We start from the raw sequence: 22344 nt of genomic DNA on the forward strand, positions 1-22344 counted from the left end.
GGGCCAACTCAAGGCCCAGCTGTAACTGAGCTGGTCAATTTGGGCCACTGGGGTTACCCACCTCAGGCGAGGAGGCCGTGTCACCTCCCCTACGCCCATGTCCTCAGGGTCCTGTACACCCTCCCCTATAGTGAGGAGTGGGGCCGTCTCTCCCAAGTGCTGGAGCCAGCTCTCCCCTGAGAGTTGGAGCCAGCTCTCTTGCTGAAGTATCCAGCTAGAGGCAAGACCAGATTTCCCTGGGCCCCCAAAGTTCAGTTTGTCTTATTGTGTGTATACTCAAAACTCGTTCACTCTGGATCATAAACAGTAAGAACTGTTGACACAAGCTTTTCTTACTGATTATATGTACTATTCTTGATTCTTGTGTGTACAACTACCAATTCCAAAATTTTGTGTGTTCAGATCCCTGTGATTGTCTAATCACCTTTTTTTATATGGTTTTTTGGCATTTTTTATAGCTTTAAAATCATTTCTAGAAGAAAAAAAGTGCTATGTTTAATATGAAATTCTACTAAACACTTTTAACTTTATCTTTAAAGGCACAGGATTGATCGATAGCTCAAGTGGGAAACATTTTATTTTTCACATATCTAAAGTTGAAGATGAAAACTACAAACTTTATTTTACAGATACTATATTTCGAAAGGTGCTATTGTGGATCAGCTTGGAGGAGACCTGAACTCAACTCCATTGCACTGGGCCACAAGGTTTGCATTTGCTTTTACTTCACCCGTCCCTCGCTCCTTTACCTCTTGTTTTTAATGATGTATTTATTTACTGCTGCCCAGTGTTGTCTTCATTGGAAACAGAGCTACAAGCTCTCCTCAGGGAAGTGAGCTAATTCAGTTCTAAGGATTGATTACATTTTGGATTAGTAAATATAATACTTTGGAAGGGTGCATATTACAGTTAAACAGGTTAGTTCTTGGGACTTTTAGGGTCATATTGGAATGAAATTAACATAGTAATTATGATATTTAAGGAGAAGTTAAGATTGTTTTCATTAAGTTTATCGAGGCTTTTGTTCCATTTAAAGCTTTCAAAAACCATAAACTCCTTTAAAGGTCGTATTCTAAAGCAGCTTCATAAAATACCTGTTGTAACTGCCCACCATTACCTTCTCAAGTGGACTCTTTTCCATAAGACTGTCTTTGAAATAACTTTATGTTTAAATGTTTGTCTTTCTATTTTTTAGACAAGGCCATTTATCCATGGTTGTGCAACTAATGAAATATGGTGCAGACCCCTCATTAATTGATGGGGAAGGATGCAGCTGTATCCATTTGGCTGCTCAGTTTGGACATACCTCAATTGTCGCATATCTTATAGCAAAAGGACAGGTAAAAAAAAGTCTTAGTAGTGTGTGTTTTAATTAGATGATCTTAATGGCTTAAATGTCTGCTATTCTTAGGATTACATTCATAATACCTGGAAATTCTTAAGTAGTATTTTCTGGTGTATGAAGAGAGTAAATAAATGTAGTTATTTGATGAGTTTTTAGTGTAGTTAAAAGGAAATATATTCTCAAATTAGATAATTTTCTGTTAAGTTGGTTTTTAATTTATAAGTGTGATAGAAATAAATAGTGGAAAGTAAGGAAAAATTCGTAATCTATTAATTTTTTCTTTTAACTATTTCCCTTAAATATTGTCTTAGGATTTCTATTATGTGATAAAACACTGAAAGCGACTTGGAGAGGAAGGGCTTTAGTTTACTCACACTTCACACCTCAGTCCATCCTCACAGTGAGTTGGATAGGAACGGTTGCTGGTGCAGAGCCGTGGAGGGCACACTGCTCACTGGCCTGCTCCTCCTGGTGTGCTCAGCCTTTCTTAGCACACTCAGGACTACAAACGACCAGCTGTGCACTGCCTGTAGTGAACTTGGCCCTCCCCTATCAATCATTGATCAAGAAAACGCACCACAGGTTTGCCCACAGGACAGTCTGATGAGAACATTTTTTTATTGAGGTTTCCTCCTCCAAACCGACTGTAGTTTATGTCATGTTGACATAAAACTAACCAGCACAGTCGACCCTTTGTCAGCTTGACATAGAATTATCACAGTTCAACTAGAACCTTTACTTTGTCATTTGTCCCCACCATAACATGTTAATATTATCACAATATAAAACATGTTCCAAAATTCCACAGTCTTAAAAATGTCACACTTTAGAAGTTGTGTCTCTTTAAATATCTAAACTCTCTCTTAGATATCCAAGGTCACATAACTTCAGGCTCCAATAAAATAATAAGAAAAAGTGAAATACTTTCTGACTCCAAATAGTAAGGACTAGGGTATAGTCACCACCTAAGCAAAGCAAAACCGGAGTCTAGCAGTCCGTGTAAAGAGCGTGGTGTTGGACGTCTGGGCTCCACTCACCTTTCTAGGCTCCTTCAACGGACTTTGCACAGCCGTCCATCTCTAAAGTGCTGTAGTCTCTGATGCAGCTGGGCTGCACTTCTCAGCCTCTTCTGGCCTCACTTCAGGGTCTCCAGTCCTGCCACACAGTGCCAAGCCTCAGTTGTTCTCTGTGACCCCTTGATGCCTTCAAAACTATTACCACCTGCATGGTATACCTCCATCTTTGACTATCAAGTTCAGCTGCCAGCGTGAGAGTGCACCTCAGTCTCCTCCAGACCATAGTTTCTGTGTGCTGATCTTGAGGACGTACTCCTAGATTTACTACCTTCGTTATGCTGGTCTCTTCTTAATCACTGCCAATTTCTCAGCTCTGGTTAACCAACATAGATCGTTCTAGTAAACAGAGCTTTCACTTCCATGGTGCTGATCTCTTGTTAACCACAGCCAGCTGTTCAGCTCCAGCTGAGTAGAACCACAGAGTTTTAAAATGTTGCATGTCCCTACAGGTTCTTTAAGGGACCCGTAGAACTTCCTCTGAAGTTCCTCCATTGTTTATATTTTTTGAACATTCTCATCTTCCATGCTCCCTCAGAACAACCTCAACGCTGAGGCTCTCAGCGCTCAACAACTATTCCATCACAGAGGACAGTATCACCACAGCCCTCCCAAACATGATCAAGTCTGTTACAGAAGTACCCCAGGGCAGGCACAATTTCTGTCTCAGTTAGTGTCCCTGTTGCAGTGATAACACACCAAGACCAAAAGCAGCTTGGGGAAGAAAGCGTTTATTTTGCTTACCCTTTCAGGTAACAATCATTAAAGGGAGTCAGGGCAAGAGACTAGAGACAGGAGCTGATGCAGGAGCCATGGAGGAGCACTGCTTACTGGCTCATGCCTCATGGCTTGCTCGGCCTACTTTTCACCAGGACCATCAGCACAGGGTGGCACCACCCACAGTGAACTGAACCCTCACAAATCAGTCATAAAGAAAATGAACCACAGGCAAGTCTAGAGACATTTTCTCAGTTGAGAACCCCTCTCCTAAAATTACCCTAGCTTGTGTCATGTTGACCTCAAACTCGCAAACATTGGAACTTGTCATCTGAATTCTTGTAAACTTCTGAAGCTAATTTTATTGACCTATTATATTCTATTTTATATTCTTGAGGAGAATGATTTAATATGAAACAAAACAAGTTTCCCTTTTCTGCTGCATCAAATGGTGCAGTCTGTCAGGATCTGTGGGATTTAGGTTCTTGTTGTGCATCAGTAATCATAAAATCACATTAATTATATTAATTATATACCTATTCTTGTTATGTATACTTTTATAATAAAAACATTTTGTTAAGAGAAATGCCATCTAGGTTTTCTTCTTCTTTTTTTTCTGATTGTATTAAAATCAGAATATGTCGTGTATATGTTTCTTGTTTTGATAGAAATAGCTAGAGGCCTGTTCTTAGATGGGATGCTGGGACAGCTAGCCCTCTGCCTTCCTTGATGCATTGTCCAAACTTTACAATACTGCTCTTCCACAGGGAAGTAGACTTCTTATGTGGGCCTCAGAGTTCCCTGAAGAGCACATTCAGAAGCTGTTTTGCTGACTTGAACCTCCAAAGCAGCACTTTCTTCTGTCATTGCAGCTGGGGCATTCTGCCTCATGTTCAGTGTGGGCGATCAGCGCAGCATGAGGACGGGAATTCTATAGGAACCGTCTTTGGAAACTTTCAGAGGAGATTATCCTTATTCTGATTTCTCTTACTAAGCTTGGAGAATTTATATTTACTTATTTTTCTTTTCCCTTTTAGCTGGGAAAGAAATAAATGATACAAAATTTTGAGTGTTCATTGTCTTTTTGTTAATGCAATTGATTTGGAATTTTGGATCATTTCAGTACTCTTTTTAAAATCTGGGGAAGTAGGTAGGTTATAAGAATATCAAGGGAATGAAGCTGAGAGTTAGCTCCCTGTAGAGCACACACTGCCGCACACAGGTAGAAGCTGGGCTGTGGAGGTAGTCCCGCTCTTGCGGCCATTTACTCTAGCTGTCCCTGTCTCAGGAAATCAAGTGGTGGCTTTAGAGGAAGACAGCCGATACTTGCTTCTGGCCTCTACACCAGCAGATGTGGACAAGGGTGCTTGTAGAGACATACATATCGAGCACACAAATGAGAGGGACACACGCAGATGCATGCAAATGAAACAGTGCTGGGTGTGTTGGCACTGCTCGGCAGGCTGACAGGCAGGAAGGAGCACCACCACAAGTTTGAGCCCAGCCGGGTCTGCATGGTTAATGCCAGGCCAGCCTGGACTGCAGGGTAAGACATCATCACAAAATAGAGTGACCCTCGAGGGAAAAATAACTCAAAGATCAAAGAACGAAACTTCACTAGCATGGTATTTTTTTTAATATAGGAAAGATAAAATATGATGGTCTAAGTTTTTAAATTAGTTTTTTCCTGAGTAATTTTTCTACATGAAAAAAACAATACGTACTTAAAGTGTTTAGACATAATATTGTGTGACTTAATGGGTATACTATTTACAAATACCTAAAAATTGTCAAGGAAATTAAGATATAAACTTACATATCTTCTTCCCTCTGGAAAGTGAAATGCAAAACAATGTCACATAGCAAATTTCATCTTGGGAAAGATTAGTAAAAATTGTCTTTTATTTTAAATTAAGATTATGTAATAATGGTGTTTGAGGACCACTTAGAATTCTAAAATATCTTAAATATAAAACATTTTACATGAAATGTTTTTTAAATGTAAATTTTACATTAAATGTTTTTTTATATTTTATGTTAAATATTCTTTAAATGCTCTTTGAATATAAAATATTAAAGGGGAAGTCTGAGCATAATTTGTAAACCAGTTAGGCTAATTAGTCATAGAACTTAGTTTTAGTTTAAAGTTAAGAGAGAAGTTTTCAGGAAGCATTCTTGATTGAATAGTAATGTTTCAGATTGTATAATGTATAAATTAGATGTTTTCAACTAATTTTGGTTAGGATCTTAAAATTCTGCTGTCTTTATTATCAGGATGTAGATATGATGGATCAGAACGGAATGACACCTTTAATGTGGGCAGCTTATAGAACACATAGGTATGTAACCATTACGGACTACTCAGATCACTTCAGCATAACACTCTGAGCCACGTGATTAGAAAGAGCAGCAGATGCTACACTCAGTGCTCTTGAAAGCTTCTGCAGTAGCGACTCGTGCAGAACAGAAGGAAGCCTCTTAATTCTGAGAGGGCAAGAACAGTTGACCTTTTTTTTTTTTTAAAGTAAATTACCTTTTCATGTGATTATGTATTCACTTTTAAGTTATTTTAAATCATTTTTTATCAGTCCAAATTGGAATGAAGTATTTTTTGTTTTTTAAATGTGTAGGTGTTAATAACATGAATTCTTAGATTAAAAGTAGGGAAGTTAGGACCAAGTATGCTGTCTCTTGGCACCATATTATTTTATATAGGGTTGCGCACTATTTAATTATTGATTGTAATATTAAGAGGCTAGAATAGATGTATCCAGGATGGAATGAGAATGCAGCCACAATCAGTGTAGTCTCTGTAATGATTCCGATAATTGAAATTAGGGTTGTTGTTGTTGTTTGTTTGTTTTTTTCCTTTTCAGTGTGGATCCAACTAGATTGCTTTTAACATTCAATGTTTCAGTTAACCTTGGTGACAAGTATCACAAAAACACTGCTCTGCACTGGGCAGTTCTAGCAGGGAACACCACAGTCATTAGTCTCCTTCTTGAAGCTGGAGGGAATGTGGACGCCCAAAATGTCAAGGTAAATACATATTGTGTTGAAGCAGAAGGAGGACACTGACACTAGTCTCTTCATACAGCATGTGGTTTTTTTGTTTGCCTTAAGACTGAACATTAGAAGAACTTTTTATGTAGTTTAATCATTTGTTCTGTGAAATAATTTGTTTTAAAAACTTGAGTCATATATTTTCATCTTATATTTAAATAGTTTTAGTTTTAGGTGGCCTTTATTAGGGAATTGTACTGGATTTTAGAAATTACATGCTTCTAACTTCTATAAATGAAGGACAATAGATTTTTGGTTTCTTAAGAATATTGTTGCTTGTAAGTTTATAGTTACAAAACACATTATCCCGTCAGAGAATGTCACAGCTGCTAAAATTGTTTGTAAAAGGCTGGGCACCTAAGGTGAATGACTCCCAGAAGCCATCTCTGTGGAAGGAGAGCATCAGCTCCCCAAAGATGTCCTCTGACCATCCTGCATGCCGTCATACCTTCACACCATGTAACAGCCATAGGAGAGACATCATTCATAATAAATTCTAGTATTTCTTTAACTTTGTCATTTTAGTAACTTATTTCTTTAAATATTAAGACTTAAATTTGATTTTAAAAATTTTTTATGATGTTTATAGAGTATATCTCAAGTTAACCCAAGATAAGTATACAGAATTAATCTAAGCCAAGTACAATTTAGTATGTACACTTCAATTTTGGGAATTTATAGGCATCATAAATTGTGTACAAACACAAGATTTTGCTGAGGAACTGGCAAGATGACTCAGGGCAGGAGGCACCGACTGCCAAGTCTGATGGCCCAAGTTCTCCCTTCATGACATGGTGGAAGGAGACAGCTTTCAAGTTGCACTTCAACCTCCACATGTGTACTGTGTCATATGTTAGTGCACATGCAAACACAACATAAATAAGTGTCAAAAGTTGGTTCTCAAGTTTTTGGTTAATCTTTTGCATTCTTAAAGGCTTACGATCCACTGTGTCTTTTAGCAGTAATCAGAATAGCTACAAATATTGTCAGGAATCACTGTCTTGAAAACTGTTTTTAAGGATTAGCTGTAATATATAGAATTTTCTGAGCCATGTTTTATAAATGCATAAAGGATATATGCTAATTAAATGTAAAGGGAGTTTAAGCTAATACTAACTTGAATAGCCAATCAAAAAGTGGGTACCTCTTGCTGGATCAAGGCATCTCTTTATGTTCTGGTGAAAATTCTTCCTCTACTGGGTTACTTTAAGAAGAGAAGCTTAGTCTGTTAAAAATGGCTTGGACTGTCTTTTTTTTAACTTTTATTTCATAGCTTAGGGAATTTTTAGAAATAATCGAATTACAAATTTTGAGTTTAGTTTAAATATTATAAACTATAAATTTGATAGATTTTTATTTCTACTTTTTAAACTTCTAAGTCTTGTTCCTACCCAGGATGATCAGAATGGTCCACTAAACATGTGGAAAGGAGAAAGTTGGTATTCCATAATACTGACATGGGATGGGTACTTAGCAAATACCTATTGGCTAAAAGAGTGAAGATTTGCATAGTCTTCAATTTTTCCTAAACTGACATTTATGACAGCCAGTGTACTGTTCTGCTACTTTAGAAATTATAGAGAAATGTTTATCTTTGCAAAAAAATTTTTATGGGGATGCTCTGAAAATTCCTAACACTGTCTTTAGTGAACTGTGCTTAGCCCAGGCCAAAAGAAGGATTCCCCTTCTTTATCATTTGCCTTCCTTTCCATTTCACTCTCTTTGACTTCTAGATGTCCAGTCTTGAGGTTCATGTACTAGAAGTACATTTCAAGATATTGCTTACATCACTAAAAAAAAGAACCAATTTCTGTAAGCAATTAATTTCAATTTGCTTTTTCCTAATTGCCATATTAATGCATTTGACTTACAGTATACCAAATAATTATGAAAGCAAGATGGCTATACGGTTCTGTAATTTGAAACTGGTGTTATATTCACATAAAACCATAGGACAATTCAGTTGTGTTCTTTAAGTATTTGCAACATGAAAATTTTAACATCTTCTAAAATAATTAATGAAAAGTTGTGGTCCCTACCAACCATTGCATAAACCTTTAATGTTGGTAAGATAGAAAAGTTTATAATGAATTTCAACAAAAAGGTAATGATAAGAGTAGAGGTATTTGAAAGTATTCACATAATCTTTACTTTTTTTTCTTTTTTATACTTTATGTTCAGGCATATTACCTATATGGAACCAAGATCAGAATACTTTTTAGAGTCTACAGTGCCAAATGATTGATCTTACTAATGTGCCTATAGACATTCTATTTAAACTCATGCCTTTTTAAAATATTTTATCTGACACAGATCCACTTTTGCCTATTGTTGACTATTGTTTAAAAAGAAAAAAGTTCCCATACCCATATCAGAGACTGAATCTAGGACTTCATACATGCTAGGCAAGCATTCTACCCCTGAATAATATGCTCTAGCCTAGCAGTGTGACGCAAGAGTGATGCTTTGTAACAGCTTCTGGATCAACAATCTAGCTAAAGGGAATAATTCATTTGCTCAAACAACATTTATAGCTTTGAGCAAAAACTATCTTGTCCACTTTACTAAGAAAGATTTTTTTGTTTCTAAATGTTCTTTTCATACAGTTAAAAGGAGAAAATAAGAATGAAATGCTCTTTCTATTAGGATCTGTCATTCTCTGTACTTGAACTGTTAGTCACCACTTCAAATAGAAACCATTTTTTCCCTTTCATTCAGTAAATATTGGTTCTTTAGTAGGTTGTCTTAATGTTCAAGACAGATTAAGGTCTGTGTTTTCTCAGAACGTACATTCTGTTGAAGAATAAAGTAGTAAATAAATGATCAGATGCAGTTGAGTAGCAGGGCTGAGATGGTGCTAGTGATATTTTGAGAATTCCTCGGAGATGATGTTTTTGTGGATGTTATGAAGAGAAGGAATCAGTTTGCAGAGATAAATGGTCAGCAGGTTTTCCATGTGAAGAACTACGAACACTCCAAGGCCTAGGAGGGTTGGATGCTGAGTTTTAGGGGTGTTAGCTAGGATTGGCTTTGAAGTACAGTGAGCAAGAGGCGACTTGAGAGGCGTATAGATGCTCAGATTAGATGCTTAATCGTTGTTCAAGTCCTAGGATACAGGAGGGTGTGTGTAGACTGCCATAGGATGTGTTTTTGGTCTTAGATACGATTTTGGTTGAAGGAGTCATTGAGTCATTAAGATAATGGAGAGATTGGAAAGTCCGTTAGACTGGTGGGTTTTTTTAGCTTAGCCAAGGAGTAGAGATGGAACTAACTGAAAGGATTTGAGATAATATCTCTAATGTTTTCACGTTGGGACGACACGGTAGACTATATTTGAGAGTGATAGAAACCATTATCGGTGAGGCAGCTTCTGTTTTAGCTAACTTGTCTAATGACACGTGCTGAGGCTGTGAGTGCTGACGGGAAAGTTCTGTTCTGAGCTGAGCGTGGTAGAGTTTCACTGGCTGTGAGCTTTACTGAAGGGTGCCTTTTCACTGCACAGTAGAAAGCTGATTATTTAGGTCACTGCAGATGCTGAAAAGGAAAAATTCATAGTAAAACCTCAACATTATCCTTTATCCATAATTTTGACACTATTTATTTCAGTTTTCATTTTAAATACTAGGAAAGATCTTAATAGAAATGAATTTTAGAGGCTGGAGAGATGACTCAGCAGTTAGGAGCACTTGATGCTCTTGTAGAGGACCCAGGTCCATTTCCCAGCACCGACTCCAACTCCAGGGCGTCTAACACCCTCTTCTGACTTTGGCAAGCACCCGGACAATCATGTTGTGTATATATACACATATGCAGGCAAAACACTAATCCACATAGAATTAAAAATCTATCTTTAAAAACACATACATCTTTTAAAATATTAAATAAAATTGAATTGTAAGGGTAGGCTGTAGCTGCAAATCTTGATTTGATTTTTAAAATCTATAAAATGTTGCATTCTTCAGACAAGATAAAAAACATTTTCTGTGCTATAATTATTTAATTATTCAGTCCTTTCCTGAAATAACTATTTTAAAAACAAGATTAAGTTTCTTTTAAATATGTCTAGATTAACTAGAAATTGCTTCTGTAAATTACTTGTTTGGGAAAGGAATTAGATTCCTTTAATATCTAAAACAAATTTCTTCCATCAAAATAAGACAACTTATTTTGAAGATTACTTTAACAATAGATAACTTTAAAATATTTTAAAGTTGATATTTAGAAGGATAAGAAGTAGCCATATACCCCAGATTAGGTTCACAAAGATCTAGGATGATGTAGACCCATTAACCCTTAGACTTTTAAAATATTATTATGGCAGCATTTTGGTGGGGAAGAAGATCATTGGCTTTCATTGGATAAGTATCAAAAGAATATTACAGCCACAGCACTAAGTAATGTTTCAATATTAACCATGGGGTAAAAAAGTAATTTGTGTTCTAAGAATAAAAAGAAACAGATTTGTTAATTTTTAAAGATTTTATCATGCAGTTATAGTTATATACATAAAGTTAGAAATTTTAATTTGGGAAGAACAATTGACCTGAGTACTACCTAAGCATGCCCAGTCCTAACTGTCAGAGGATGTCAGTAGACAGAAGGTCTCCTGTAGCTTCTTGGGAGGAGGTGAGAATCCTTGGAGAATACAGTTGTTCATTAGCTCTCGAATACCTGGACCTCAATGGTCTCTAACTAGTGTTAGTTTTGACAGTGAGATTCAGTCCCACTAAAGCATAACTTCAAGTGATCTTCCATCTTAGCCATGGTTATTTGACCAGAACCCCTGAAAAATTGCTGTTTACTACCAGTGACATAGTCTATAAATACTCCATGTGAATTCTTCCTCATGTAACATTTATTAGTATTACTTACTATTTTTGCTGCAACATGGAGTAAACAAATATAGACTTGATTCTGAACCCTGGTTTTAGTACAACTCTTGCATTGTTTGTTTATTTTGCCAGCCGAATAAAAGAACTATACAAACATGATCAGATGACTAGAGGAGTTGAAAGGTTTTTAAAGCTCCCTCAATCTTTCTGTCTAGGCAATCCTTAGGTGTCACATGGCCCTCTAGTGGAAGGGGTGCTCAGCTGGACCGAGGCAACTGCAGGATATTCTGGGAGTTGTTACCCAAGGGATTGCTATTATTCAGGTAATATTTATAGTTTGGATTAATTAGCTCGTTCTGAAAACTCAGGTGATGGAATTCTGGAATAAGCAAGGAATATCTAAAATAAATATCCCTATTTGTGGAAGGCTCACCTAGATTAGCCCATTCCTTATTAAATACCATTGGGTTTTGTATTAAAAATCTGCTTGAGCTTTTGAAAGAAATTTGTTGTTTGTTTGTTTATAATTCTTTGTTGCTGTATGGTAGTGTTATGCTTAATTTCTGTTTTTTTTTAAAAAACTGTGTTCTGTACTTGATAAGTACCTTAGTACTCCCTGTTTCTTTTTTTTAAATCCAGTATTTTGAAGTAAAATTTCAATTTTTTAAAAGAAAATAATTTGAGGATCATTCTTCAAGTTTTGGCAAACAGTTTTAATTTATCTTTTTTATATAAAGAATCAGATAAATAGAGGACATTAAATAGATCGGAAATGTAGGTGTCTAATTTACAAAAGAAATAGGAAATTTAAATTAATAAAAGCTAAAAGGAGCATCTAGGACTAAGTTGTGTACTTCTTGTTTCTTACTTGTTATTGCACTCCTGGCATTCTTGTTTGAGTTTTAAAGGACCTTGTAGCTTCTAACCAGGATGCAGTGATTCCTTCTAGTCACTCTCCTGCTCTCTGGGAATTCCTCTATGGGTAGACGAGTTTCTGTAGGTTGAATGCCAGGACAGTGGTTGAAGTAGAAGTTGACTTGCCTTTTCTTCCCGAATCTCTTAAGACTCCCACCATCACTGAAGTAAAGCAGACTTTTGGTACAGTGTGAGGATGTTTTACAGCACTCAGTATTTATTATTAGTGAAGTCTGTAAGGATTGTGCCTAACTGAAAACCTTAATGATAGCCTCTGATCCAGCAGGTCCTAAAATACCTACTTTTTGATTTGCTCTCTAATTTGTCAAAATGCAAGCAAAAATAGAGTCTATAATGTAAGATGGAAAAAAATGTATTTCCTGTTGTGTTTTGAATGGGAAATGATAACAGGTATGTAATGATTTAGATTTTAAATTGATTTATATGATATCAGAAACCATTGTCAATGAATTTAGTCAATTTATTTTAATGGAATTTCTTTAAAAGTTATTGATGAAAATATTAGTTTTCTTTTTAATGTGAGTATCTTCTATTTACATTACTAGGGTGAATCAGCACTTGATTTGGCAAAGCAAAGAAAAAACGTGTGGATGATCAACCATTTGCAAGAGGCAAGACAAGCGAAAGGGTACGACAACCCATCTTTCCTTAGAAAGCTGAAGGCCGATAAGGTAACTCGTGGCTGAAAAGCTTTCAGTCTTCAATCTGTAACTTATTTGGTGTAAATACCTTAATTTTTTATATTCCCCACTGTAATGTTTAAAGGATTACTTCAGCCAAAATAAAATGGAGTACTTAGCACAGTTTCTTGTCTGTGTTGTATGATACTCAAGGAGGATGGGTCTGCATAAAGGAGATTAAGTTTAACTGGTCCTGTAGATAAAAGCATTCCATGCACATGTGCATTGTGGACCTCTCAGTCTCAGTGTGAGTCTTTCAGCGAGTGCTACGGCTCTGATTAGTCGAGCTGCGTATTCTCTGTGATGTAGGGCAGCCTGTAAAGGGGACGCTTCCATTTGGGGCTGTTTCATAGAAAGTTTATTTTCTTCCACAAGTCTTCAGTTTTAAAATTTATGACTGTTCGCTTAACTGTCTCCTTATAATAGGGTTTTAAAATTTAAAAACATTTTCCTAAACACAGAGTCTATGTTCCTAAGAAAACATTATTTCCAGTAAAAAGGAAGATATTAACTGGCATTTTAAAAAATGTGCTTAAATAATTAAATAATAGCAGTATTATTTTTAGCTTGACAATAGTAATGTGAGTGATATTAAGTTGTTCTTTGTTATTAATTTTGACAGAAAATGGAGTATTAGTAGTGGCAATACTAAAATACACAGAGGTTAACATGACCATCTGCAGTGTGACAGAAACACGTTTTGATGAAAGTGTGGTACCCTTGAAAGCAGAAGCTCATTTGTGTATAAAAATTCCAGCTCCCTGATCAAGTGGAATGTCCCTGGTGCATCCCATTGATGTAATTATAGCTGTGTTTATAGTTTGCTAACTTACACTCGTGTTCTGTAACTTCACAGAGAAGGATAGTGATTTTTTTTCGTGCCCTATTAACACTTTCAGTCATTTACTAGCTGTGGTATAGAAACTTCCTTATTTTGATTTCACTCTGTCTTCTGTACTTTAGAACACCTTGTTCCACACCGTGCCCTACTTAGTCTAGCGCTGAGAATAACCTGACTTACTCTAGAAAGTGCTGTAATCTTTGATTTTGCTGAACGTAAATATTCCAGACTTTTATTTTTTTCTGTAGGGTCAGATGAAAGCTACTTTTAATTTAAAGATGATGATATATTAATATGTAAAGTTCCTTACTATCTATCATATTTAAGGTTATATATTTGGATATTGTTTCTCTGTGAAAAGAGAGCTTTGGGGGCTGGAGAGATGGCTAAGTCGTTAAGAACACACAGTGTTCTTGCAGAGTACTTGATAGGACAATTCACAGCACCCTGTAATTCCAGCCGCTCTGGCCTCTAGAGGCACCTGCAGTCATTTGCTTCCTCCCGACACTTAAAATTAAAAGATAAAAAGTAAATCTTAAAAGTGAGAGAAAGAACTTGAAGGGCTGGGGAGATGGCATAGCAGGTCGAGCACTTGTCTCCCAAGCCTGAGGGCTGGAGGTTGGGTCCCTAGAATCCCATCCCACAACCCATAATCCCAGTGCACCAGAAGAAGGGGATTCATGGAGCAAGCTGGCTGGCTTGTCAGAACTGCAGAACAGTGAGGAGGCTGTGACTCGGTACATCAGGAAGAACACAGTAGGGGAAGACAGCTGACCCATGCACCTGCACACTGTGTGTTACAGTGACTTGAACTTAGAAGTTTGGTTTCTTGTTTTTCCTTCAGTAGCTTCGAGACATGGTTTGTACATCCCTGGATAGCCTAGAACTTGTTATATAGATCAGGCTTTCTTTGAACTCGCAGAGATCTACCTGCCTCTGCCTCCCAAGTTCTAGGATTAAAGGTGTATATAATCTAGCACTTGGGAGGCTCAAGACTTTTAGGCCATTGTGGGCTACATAGCAAAATGTTCTCTCTCAAGTATGTACATACATAGAGATAAGAAAACAGTCTAAAGACATATTTGATGATCCAAAAGACTGGATTGCTCATATGTTGTTGGGGAGATTGTAATAGAATTGCTTTTATCTCAGAGGCTTGAAAACTTAAGCTCACACAGAAATCTATATGCCACTGTTTATTGCATCTTTTATTTATAGTGACTCCAAACCAGACAATTAGATGTTCTTCAGTATGTAAATAGTTGAACAGACTGTGATGTACCCATACCATGAAAGTTAGATCACACGGAAGCCACGTGTGGTGACTTATATCTTTAATCCCAGTACTCTGAGAAGGCAGAGGCAGGCAGATCTCTGTGACGTTGAGGCTAGCCTGGGCTACACCATAAGACTGTCTCAAAAAAAGAAAGAAAATTCATAGCTAGGCATCTTTATGTAGTTTTGTCACCTAAGATTAGTCAAGGAAGATATGGAAGTTTGTGAAGAGCTATTCTGTAAATAAGACAATAAGTGCTAATTAGTATTGCTGTGGTGGTATCATTGCGATAGGTATGACCGAGAGGTGTGTGTGCTAGTATATTACAAGTGTGGACTTCCAATCATCAGCTCAGAAGATACAGAAGCACCTCTGGAGTTCTGAGCACAGACTTGATAGGAGGTGTTTAGAGCCTGTTGTAACAGGCTTTTCTTTAGGCCACCAACCAGCTCCCAAATCGTGACAGAGACTTATTAGTTATTATTAGGCCTTTTCTTATGCTCATTTCCAGCCAGCTCTTATAACTTAATCTAACCTGTTTCTCTTCATCTACATTTTGCCTCAGAGCTTCTCTTTCTTTGTACTATGTTCTGTGTATCTATGTTCTACTCCATGTCTTGTTGGCTGGTGGGTACCTAGCTGGCTCCTGTTGTCTCCCTCTCTTTCTTCCTTGTTCTCCCTCACACTCCTAAGCCTACATTTCTCCTCCTACTTATTCTCTGTGCCTGACAGCCCTGCCAATCCCTCTAATGCCTAGTGGCCATTCAGCTTTTTATTAGGCTAATCAAGTGTCCTAGGCAGGCAAAGCAACATAGCTTTACATTGTTGAACAAATGCAACACAAACAAATGTAACATATCTTTGCCTAGTTAAAGTAATATTCCACATTTTCCCCCTTTTTGTCTAAATAAAAGGAAAGGTTTTTAACTTTAACATAGTAAAACTATATACAACAGGATCAATTATCAAGTAAGAATTACATTCACAGTGTACAGTCCATTTTGTGTTTGCCAAATTCAGAGAAAATACTCCATTATTTATCCTATCTTGGTGAGTCTAAAGGTAAACCTACTTTACCTTCTATCATAACTAAAGAAAGCTATGATTATAACTATTTAGTCTTCAACTCCATCATAGACCCCAGAAAGATCTAATATTACCTGAGTAAACAGGAAGTACAAGAGCAAGCAACTTATAAAACTATAGGAACAATAAAGACTTCTGGCTGTCTGGACAGTCACGCAATGTTGGTGCATCCATCTTTGGCCTATAAGACTAGAGTATCTGACTGATTTTTCTCTGAGGCAGAAATTTTGAAGGGCTGTCCTGCATTGTCTTGGCAAAGTTTAACAATCACTTTCGTTTGTGTTCTGCTTGTCCAGTTTGTACAGCATATTCACAACAGTTAAGGCAAGAGCAGCTTCTCTCCCAAGGGCTAACTTGGCCACAGTAAAAGCAAACTCCACATGGAGGTTCTTTGATGCTCATCATTCTTTTATGAAGTAGATTGGTGCCACCAAGAGCAGACATGTTTCACTGTCATTAAAAGCCTTAGGTTATTAAACATCTTAAATGCCATATTCTATAGGTTTCTAAAGCATTTGAAGAACATCTATCTAAAATGTATTTGTTTAACTTTGAAAATATACCTAAGTTTGATTAATATAGATGACTTTCTACTAACCTGCATTCTTAATTATACATCATATTTTTAAATGAACTGCATAGGTACAATACCTTAAACAAGGATAGACATACATATACAGTATGTATATTTAATTTTGTACATAGGTACAAAAATTAAATTTGTATCAATATGCCCAAAAAATCCATACCAATATAAAACAGGTTCATGGTTGTCTTTTTAATCCTATATTCCTATATCCCCCACTGTAATATCCAAAGTAATATCCCGCAACAACCTATTCTGTGGTCTAGGAAACCCTGCTGATTGTTGTTGTTTTGTGTGTGTATGTATATACATGCATGTATGTCCACACACCTTTACAGACATGGTACATGTGTAAAGGTCAGAGGACAAGTTTTGGGGAATCAGTTCCGTACTTTCATCATAGATTTCTGCGATCAGACTCAAGTGGTCAAATTTGTGTGGCAAGTACTTTTACCCAGTAAACTATCTTTTTGACCTTGGTTTTGCTCTTTATTTCATTTTACAGTTTTAATATGCTATTAAAATATCATTTTGAATGCCTTCTCCAAGTTAAGCTTCTTCAGTTTTCTACTACATGATGAAGTTATGAGACCATACATGGTCATTCTGATTGTAGTTAGCAAAGCCTCTATTAAAATGTTGTAAGTTATTTTCTAATTAGCCATCTTAGAGCCATCTAAGTAGCCATCTGTCCTACTGTTTGTTGTCTTATGTCTGGCTATGTAGAACTCAATTCCATAATTTCAACTTCTATTTTTATTTTCCACAATTTTAAAAAACTCTTTTTAGGTGTTTGTTTTTTGTGTATTACCTGAACACTATAGGCAGATTTGAAGGCATGAATTTTACGTTTGGTTGCATACTTTTCATAAAGATAGCTGAGGTTAACGTTGTCATTTGAAACATACAAATACTTTGTAATGTTTGTGTTTTATAGGAATTTCGGCAGAAAGTAATGCTGGGAACTCCATTCCTGGTTATTTGGCTGGTTGGGTTTATAGCAGACCTAAATATTGATTCTTGGCTCATTAAAGGGCTAATGTATGGTGGTGTTTGGGCTACAGTACAATTTCTTTCCAAGTAAGTATATTATTGTTAACTAAAAATTTATGAAAGAACATAATTTGTACCTTGCTATGTCAAGTTAATATTTTCTGTGTTTAGTTGTGACATCTTTAGGTCTTTTAGCATTATTAAAATTATTCAAAAGATCTTTTAATGACAAAAGTGTAGCGTATGATTTTTGAAGTGAAAACATATTCTTAGAAATAGTTAAAATATTGATTTTTAGGTAATTATTGTAACTACTTTGCTGTAGGTATTGCCTTTTCTCATTGACATTAAAAGCAATGGGCTCTTTACTAGCAGAGTGGACTATCATCTATACAATGAAGCAAGCTTAGTCTTTTAGAAGTCTTTTCTCTCCTTGCTTTAAGCACTGACCATTTCCTTTCTTGTTAAGTCTTTTTTGCCCTAAAAGTTGCCCTATTGAGCAAACCCAGGAAGGTGTCTATGACCCACATCTTCCTACTCACTTGCCTTCATTTAGCATCTCATTTTCACTGGAGTTTTCGAGAAGAGTTTGAACATAGTTCCCTGAGGACTAAGAACGACTAGTCCTCCACTAGTGTCAGCTCTCAGAAGTAGCTGCTTAGTTCATCTGATAGTTCATTAACTAGGAACACAGCAAGACTACTTGGTCTGCATGGCTAAAGGGTTCTGTTTGTGCTGGCATTTATCAGTATTTCTTCCTAAGGTAAGTATTAGAAGTACATGCCTGCAGTTGCAGTGAGTCAGCCAGTTAATCTTCCTTGAAAAGATGTCCCCGTCCTTAGCTGAATGGGATGGGTTAGGAGGGATGAGCAGCCTTGTCCTCATGTGCCATAACTGTAACGTCCTTGAGTAATGTGCTGGATGATGAAGTTGCTCTAGACTGAAATGCAACAAGCTGGAAAACACTGAAATTCTAAAGTCACAAAGTATGTGAAATATAGTTTAGTTCTTGGTAGGTTAAAAGAATCTTGCTGAACTAATTGTTACTATGAAAACAATCTCAGTATTTAAATATCTTTGACTTTTGTTTTTTATTCTCTATTTATTTTATAATGAAGCATAGCACTTATTTTTTTTATAAAATGTATCTTTTACAGGTCCTTTTTTGATCATTCGATGCATAGCGCATTGCCTCTTGGGATATATTTGGCAACCAAATTCTGGATGTATGTGACATGGTTCTTCTGGTTTTGGAATGATATCCTTTGCTGTAAAAGGATGTGTTTAAATAACAGTCCTTTCCGAGCAAATGTTTGACGGTTTGTCATTAGGACTGAGCTCGTGATTTGTTACAGTGAAACAGTATTCCTAGGAAAACATGAACTAATATAAATAATGCTTGTAAATATTTATATTTAGTGGGTTACTTTTAAAACCTGTTTTTAACAGCCACAAACAATATCAGCCAATGTTAACTAAGTTTTAAAGAAACGTTTACCAGACCTGGAGACATGGCTCAGGTTATAAGAGAACTGGCCGCTCTTCTAGAGGTCTTGAATTCAATTCCCAGCAACCACATGGTGGCTTACAACCATCTATAATGAGATCTGGTGCCCTCTTCTGGTCTTCAGGCAGAACACTGTATACATAATAAATAAATATCAATTAAAAAAAATGAACATTTGCCTACATCTTGTAAGCCAGTGTTAATTCATTTTCTTGATGGGAAAATTTAAACCTTAGGACCCCAAGGCCATATAGATGATCTTTGGTAAAACTAGAATTGAAAGCTGTCAAAGTATTTTAACTTTTTATCAAACAGTTTGTATCAAAGTTTCCATGCTTTAATATCCAACTGTTTTCTCTCCCCCCCCCCGTCTTGTTTGCAATGGGGTCTTGTTACAAACTGTACTTGAACCCATGGCAATCAGCTTTCTAACCATGTAGTAGGATTACACAACGATTTTCTTAATCTCACTTTAAAACAAACAAAAAAAAAACTTAGTAGGTAGTGGTTAATTTCCTTTTACACATACTGACTCTCTTTTGCTTCATTAAAAACAGTACTGTTATGTATCAACATATATCCTGTGCTAACATCACCAAATTATCAACATAAAATCCTAATTTACTATTACTATTTATTTTTTTATTTTTGAAACAGTTGGCTGTCCTGGAACTCACTAGGTAGACAGGCTGGCCTCAAACTCATAGAGAGCTGTCCCCCTCTGCTTCCCAAGTATTGGGATTAAAGGTGTGGATCACCACACCCAGCATAAAATACTTTTTTTTCCTAATTTGAGACAGTGTTTCTCTGTGTAACAGTCCAGCCCTGCCTGTTCTGGAACTCCCTTTGTAGACCATATGGGCCTCAAACTCACTGACATGCGTCTGCTTCTGCCTCCCAAGTGCTGGGATTAAAGGTGTGCGCCACCACCGCCAGGCCATAAAAATACTTTTTAAAACAGTATAATTTGGGATTGTAAGTACACTTGAACTTGTTTACCACATCATGTGGCTTGTTTGGTTTTGAGGTTTTATGATGTTGCCCAGCCTTTCCTGGAACTCTCTTGTCAAGGGCGTTCTGCCTCCGCTTGCATGGCCCTTGGACTGTAGGCCTGCGCCACTGAGCTCTTTGTAAGTTCTTAGTTTGTCCTCTAACCCAACACGTTTGAAATTAGTACTCTGTACTTTTTCAGTACGAGTGTTCTGGCTTTCCAGGTCACTCTGGCATTACCTGAGCTCAGCAATGGAGAGAACTGCGAAGTTTGCTGCTGTATTGATGTACTTAGCAATTCCTCCTTGTGCACGGTCAGTTCTCCCTCGTCACTTTGTAGGTATGGCAATGTGTGTACTGGTTTGGGTTTCTTTCTTAGACATTGAACCTTAGTATCAGTATGTAGTGACTGAAAGTCAAAAGCACTAACAATATATTTTTTAAATCAACATTTTTACTTTTAAAAGAGCGTTTTCTTCTAACCTTTGTAAGGTTGGCATTTAGAAATGAGTCTTGTGAACATGCAGGTGTAAGCACACACCCACTGGACAGACACTAGCTTTCAGGACCAGGTCACCTCTAGACTTGTACTCCTAGTGCCTGGTTGTGAATGCATCTCTCTGGTTCTGCTGAAGCTCAGGGGTGCATTCAAAAGATCGAACAATCAGATAGAAACTCAGCTTTATTCCAGAAAGAAGTCATTAAGAGTGAAGATTTTCTGGGTATGGGGGGCACACATCTCTCTTCACAGCATTTCAGAGGCTGAGGTAAGATTGAGAGTTTGAGGGCAGCCTGACTGTATTAGCTTTTTTATGCTGTGTGTGTTTTTTCTTAGTTTATGGCTATATAATTGTTTTGTTTGGTCTCAGTTGTTTTCTTCTAGATGTGCCCCTTTTATCTGCTTTATTGCCTTATCCTTAAATTATTTGGTAGGGTTCGTATTTAAACTAAAAATTTACCTTTTATTATTATTGTGTGTGAGCACAGGTGGTTGTATTCCTGCCATGGTGCATGGTAGGGGTCAGAGGAGCACTGTTGGGCTGGTTCTCGTCTTCCCTGGTGGGCTATGTGGATTGAGCTCAGGTGTTCATGTTTGCACATCGCGTGCTTTTAATCCACTGAGTCATCTCGCAGGCCCTTGAAGTTAAATTTAATTATGGAACATTGTTGGTTCATTTGCTTTTGTCCTTAGGTTGTATTTTCTTTGAGACTGGATTCTCTGGCTTATGGCTGCTATATCCCTTTCCCTTCTCCTTTGATTTTTTTTTTCTTCTTGAAAGTATGTTAATGTAATTGTTATGCCATTTCTCTTCATCTTTCATCTTCTCTATGATTAACTGAAGTGAATTTATCCAGACTTTCATGTTTTCTGTGATCGGCTGTAGGGTAATTATTGGTGTTTTCTGTCTGCTTTGGTGTCAGGATGACACCACGTCACCATCTGACCTGGCTGCCTCCATCCACCTTTTCTTTGCCCAAAAGAAAGGCTTAGCTGTAAACTCCTGCATTGGAGCCTGTTAAGGTTCTGCCTGAGGTTTCCTTCCCTACACAGGGCTGAGCTGGGATCACCTGCCGCGGCCACCCTGAAATGTTAGCGGTGTCGAGTTCAGTCTCTCTCACTGTGGATGCTAAAGCGTAAAGGCCCACAGCTGAGAGAGTAAGAGAATGCTTTCATTTCTTGATGCTGGTATGAAAGGCAGGCGTGTGTCACTAATGGGCTATAAATTGGTATCGCTTAGCAAGTGCTAATGGTGAACCTTTCCTTTCTCCTTTGTGCTTCTCTTGGATTTCATGTGGTTGTTTGGTGTTCAAACACATGAAGGATTTTTTTCATTAAAGTTTCTTTTATAACTGCCTTCATGAGAAATATAAGCATTACAAAGTACATGTTAAGTGAAATCTTGTTAATTATTTCTGCATCGCATCTTGAAAATGCTATTGAGTAAACCAGATATTCTGCATTTCAGGACTCTTACTGCCTTAGCAATTTATTTTTTATAGCTTTTAATTCTTTTATATTTATAAATGCCTGGCACAATTGTTGTATTTTTATTAGGTAAAAGCTCTCTATTTGAGGAAGTTTTAAAAATATGTTTTCTAAAATCAACCTCAACTTGAATATGTTCAAAAAAAGGCAAAGCAGAAAATTTACTGGCTTTCCTGTAGTTAAGTGCACCCTTTAGGTATCTAGCTATGCTGTTATCCTAGTTTTGATCTGCTTCTGTGATCCCTCAGTAAAACGGAACTTAAGCAGCTAGAGAAATGACTCGGGTTATTCTTGCTGTACTTCTAGAAGGCCAAAGTGTGGTTTCTGGTACCCAGGTCAGGGGCTTACAACTGCCCGTGATTCCAGCTTCAGGGGATCCAGTGCCTTCACCTGTCCTGTGGGCACTGCACTCACATGCACAACCCCCACAAC

General features: G+C 37.1%; 1 protein-coding gene across 2 annotated transcripts in view; it reads left to right on the forward strand.

The window, feature by feature from the left end:
* The window catches only part of Zdhhc17 (zDHHC palmitoyltransferase 17), a 56936-nt gene that overhangs the window by 22587 nt on the left and 12005 nt on the right, over nt 1–22344 (forward strand). Inside the window, exons 4-10 of one of the 2 annotated variants that reach the window (XM_087902042.1) lie at nt 630–707; nt 1196–1340; nt 5410–5474; nt 6012–6174; nt 12512–12637; nt 17373–17515; nt 18586–18686. In XM_087902042.1, coding sequence (XP_087758168.1) covers nt 630–707; nt 1196–1340; nt 5410–5474; nt 6012–6174; nt 12512–12637; nt 17373–17515; nt 18586–18686 — 821 coding nt within the window. Of the gene's footprint in view, nt 1–629; nt 708–1195; nt 1341–5409; nt 5475–6011; nt 6175–11238; nt 11354–12511; nt 12638–17372; nt 17516–18585; nt 18687–22344 lie in introns of those variants that run through there. The other variant, XM_087902043.1, reaches the window with a different exon arrangement.

Source organism: Myodes glareolus, chromosome 26, assembly GCF_982192425.1.
Source record: "Myodes glareolus chromosome 26, mMyoGla1.1, whole genome shotgun sequence".
NCBI classification, from domain to species: domain Eukaryota; kingdom Metazoa; phylum Chordata; class Mammalia; order Rodentia; family Cricetidae; genus Myodes; species Myodes glareolus.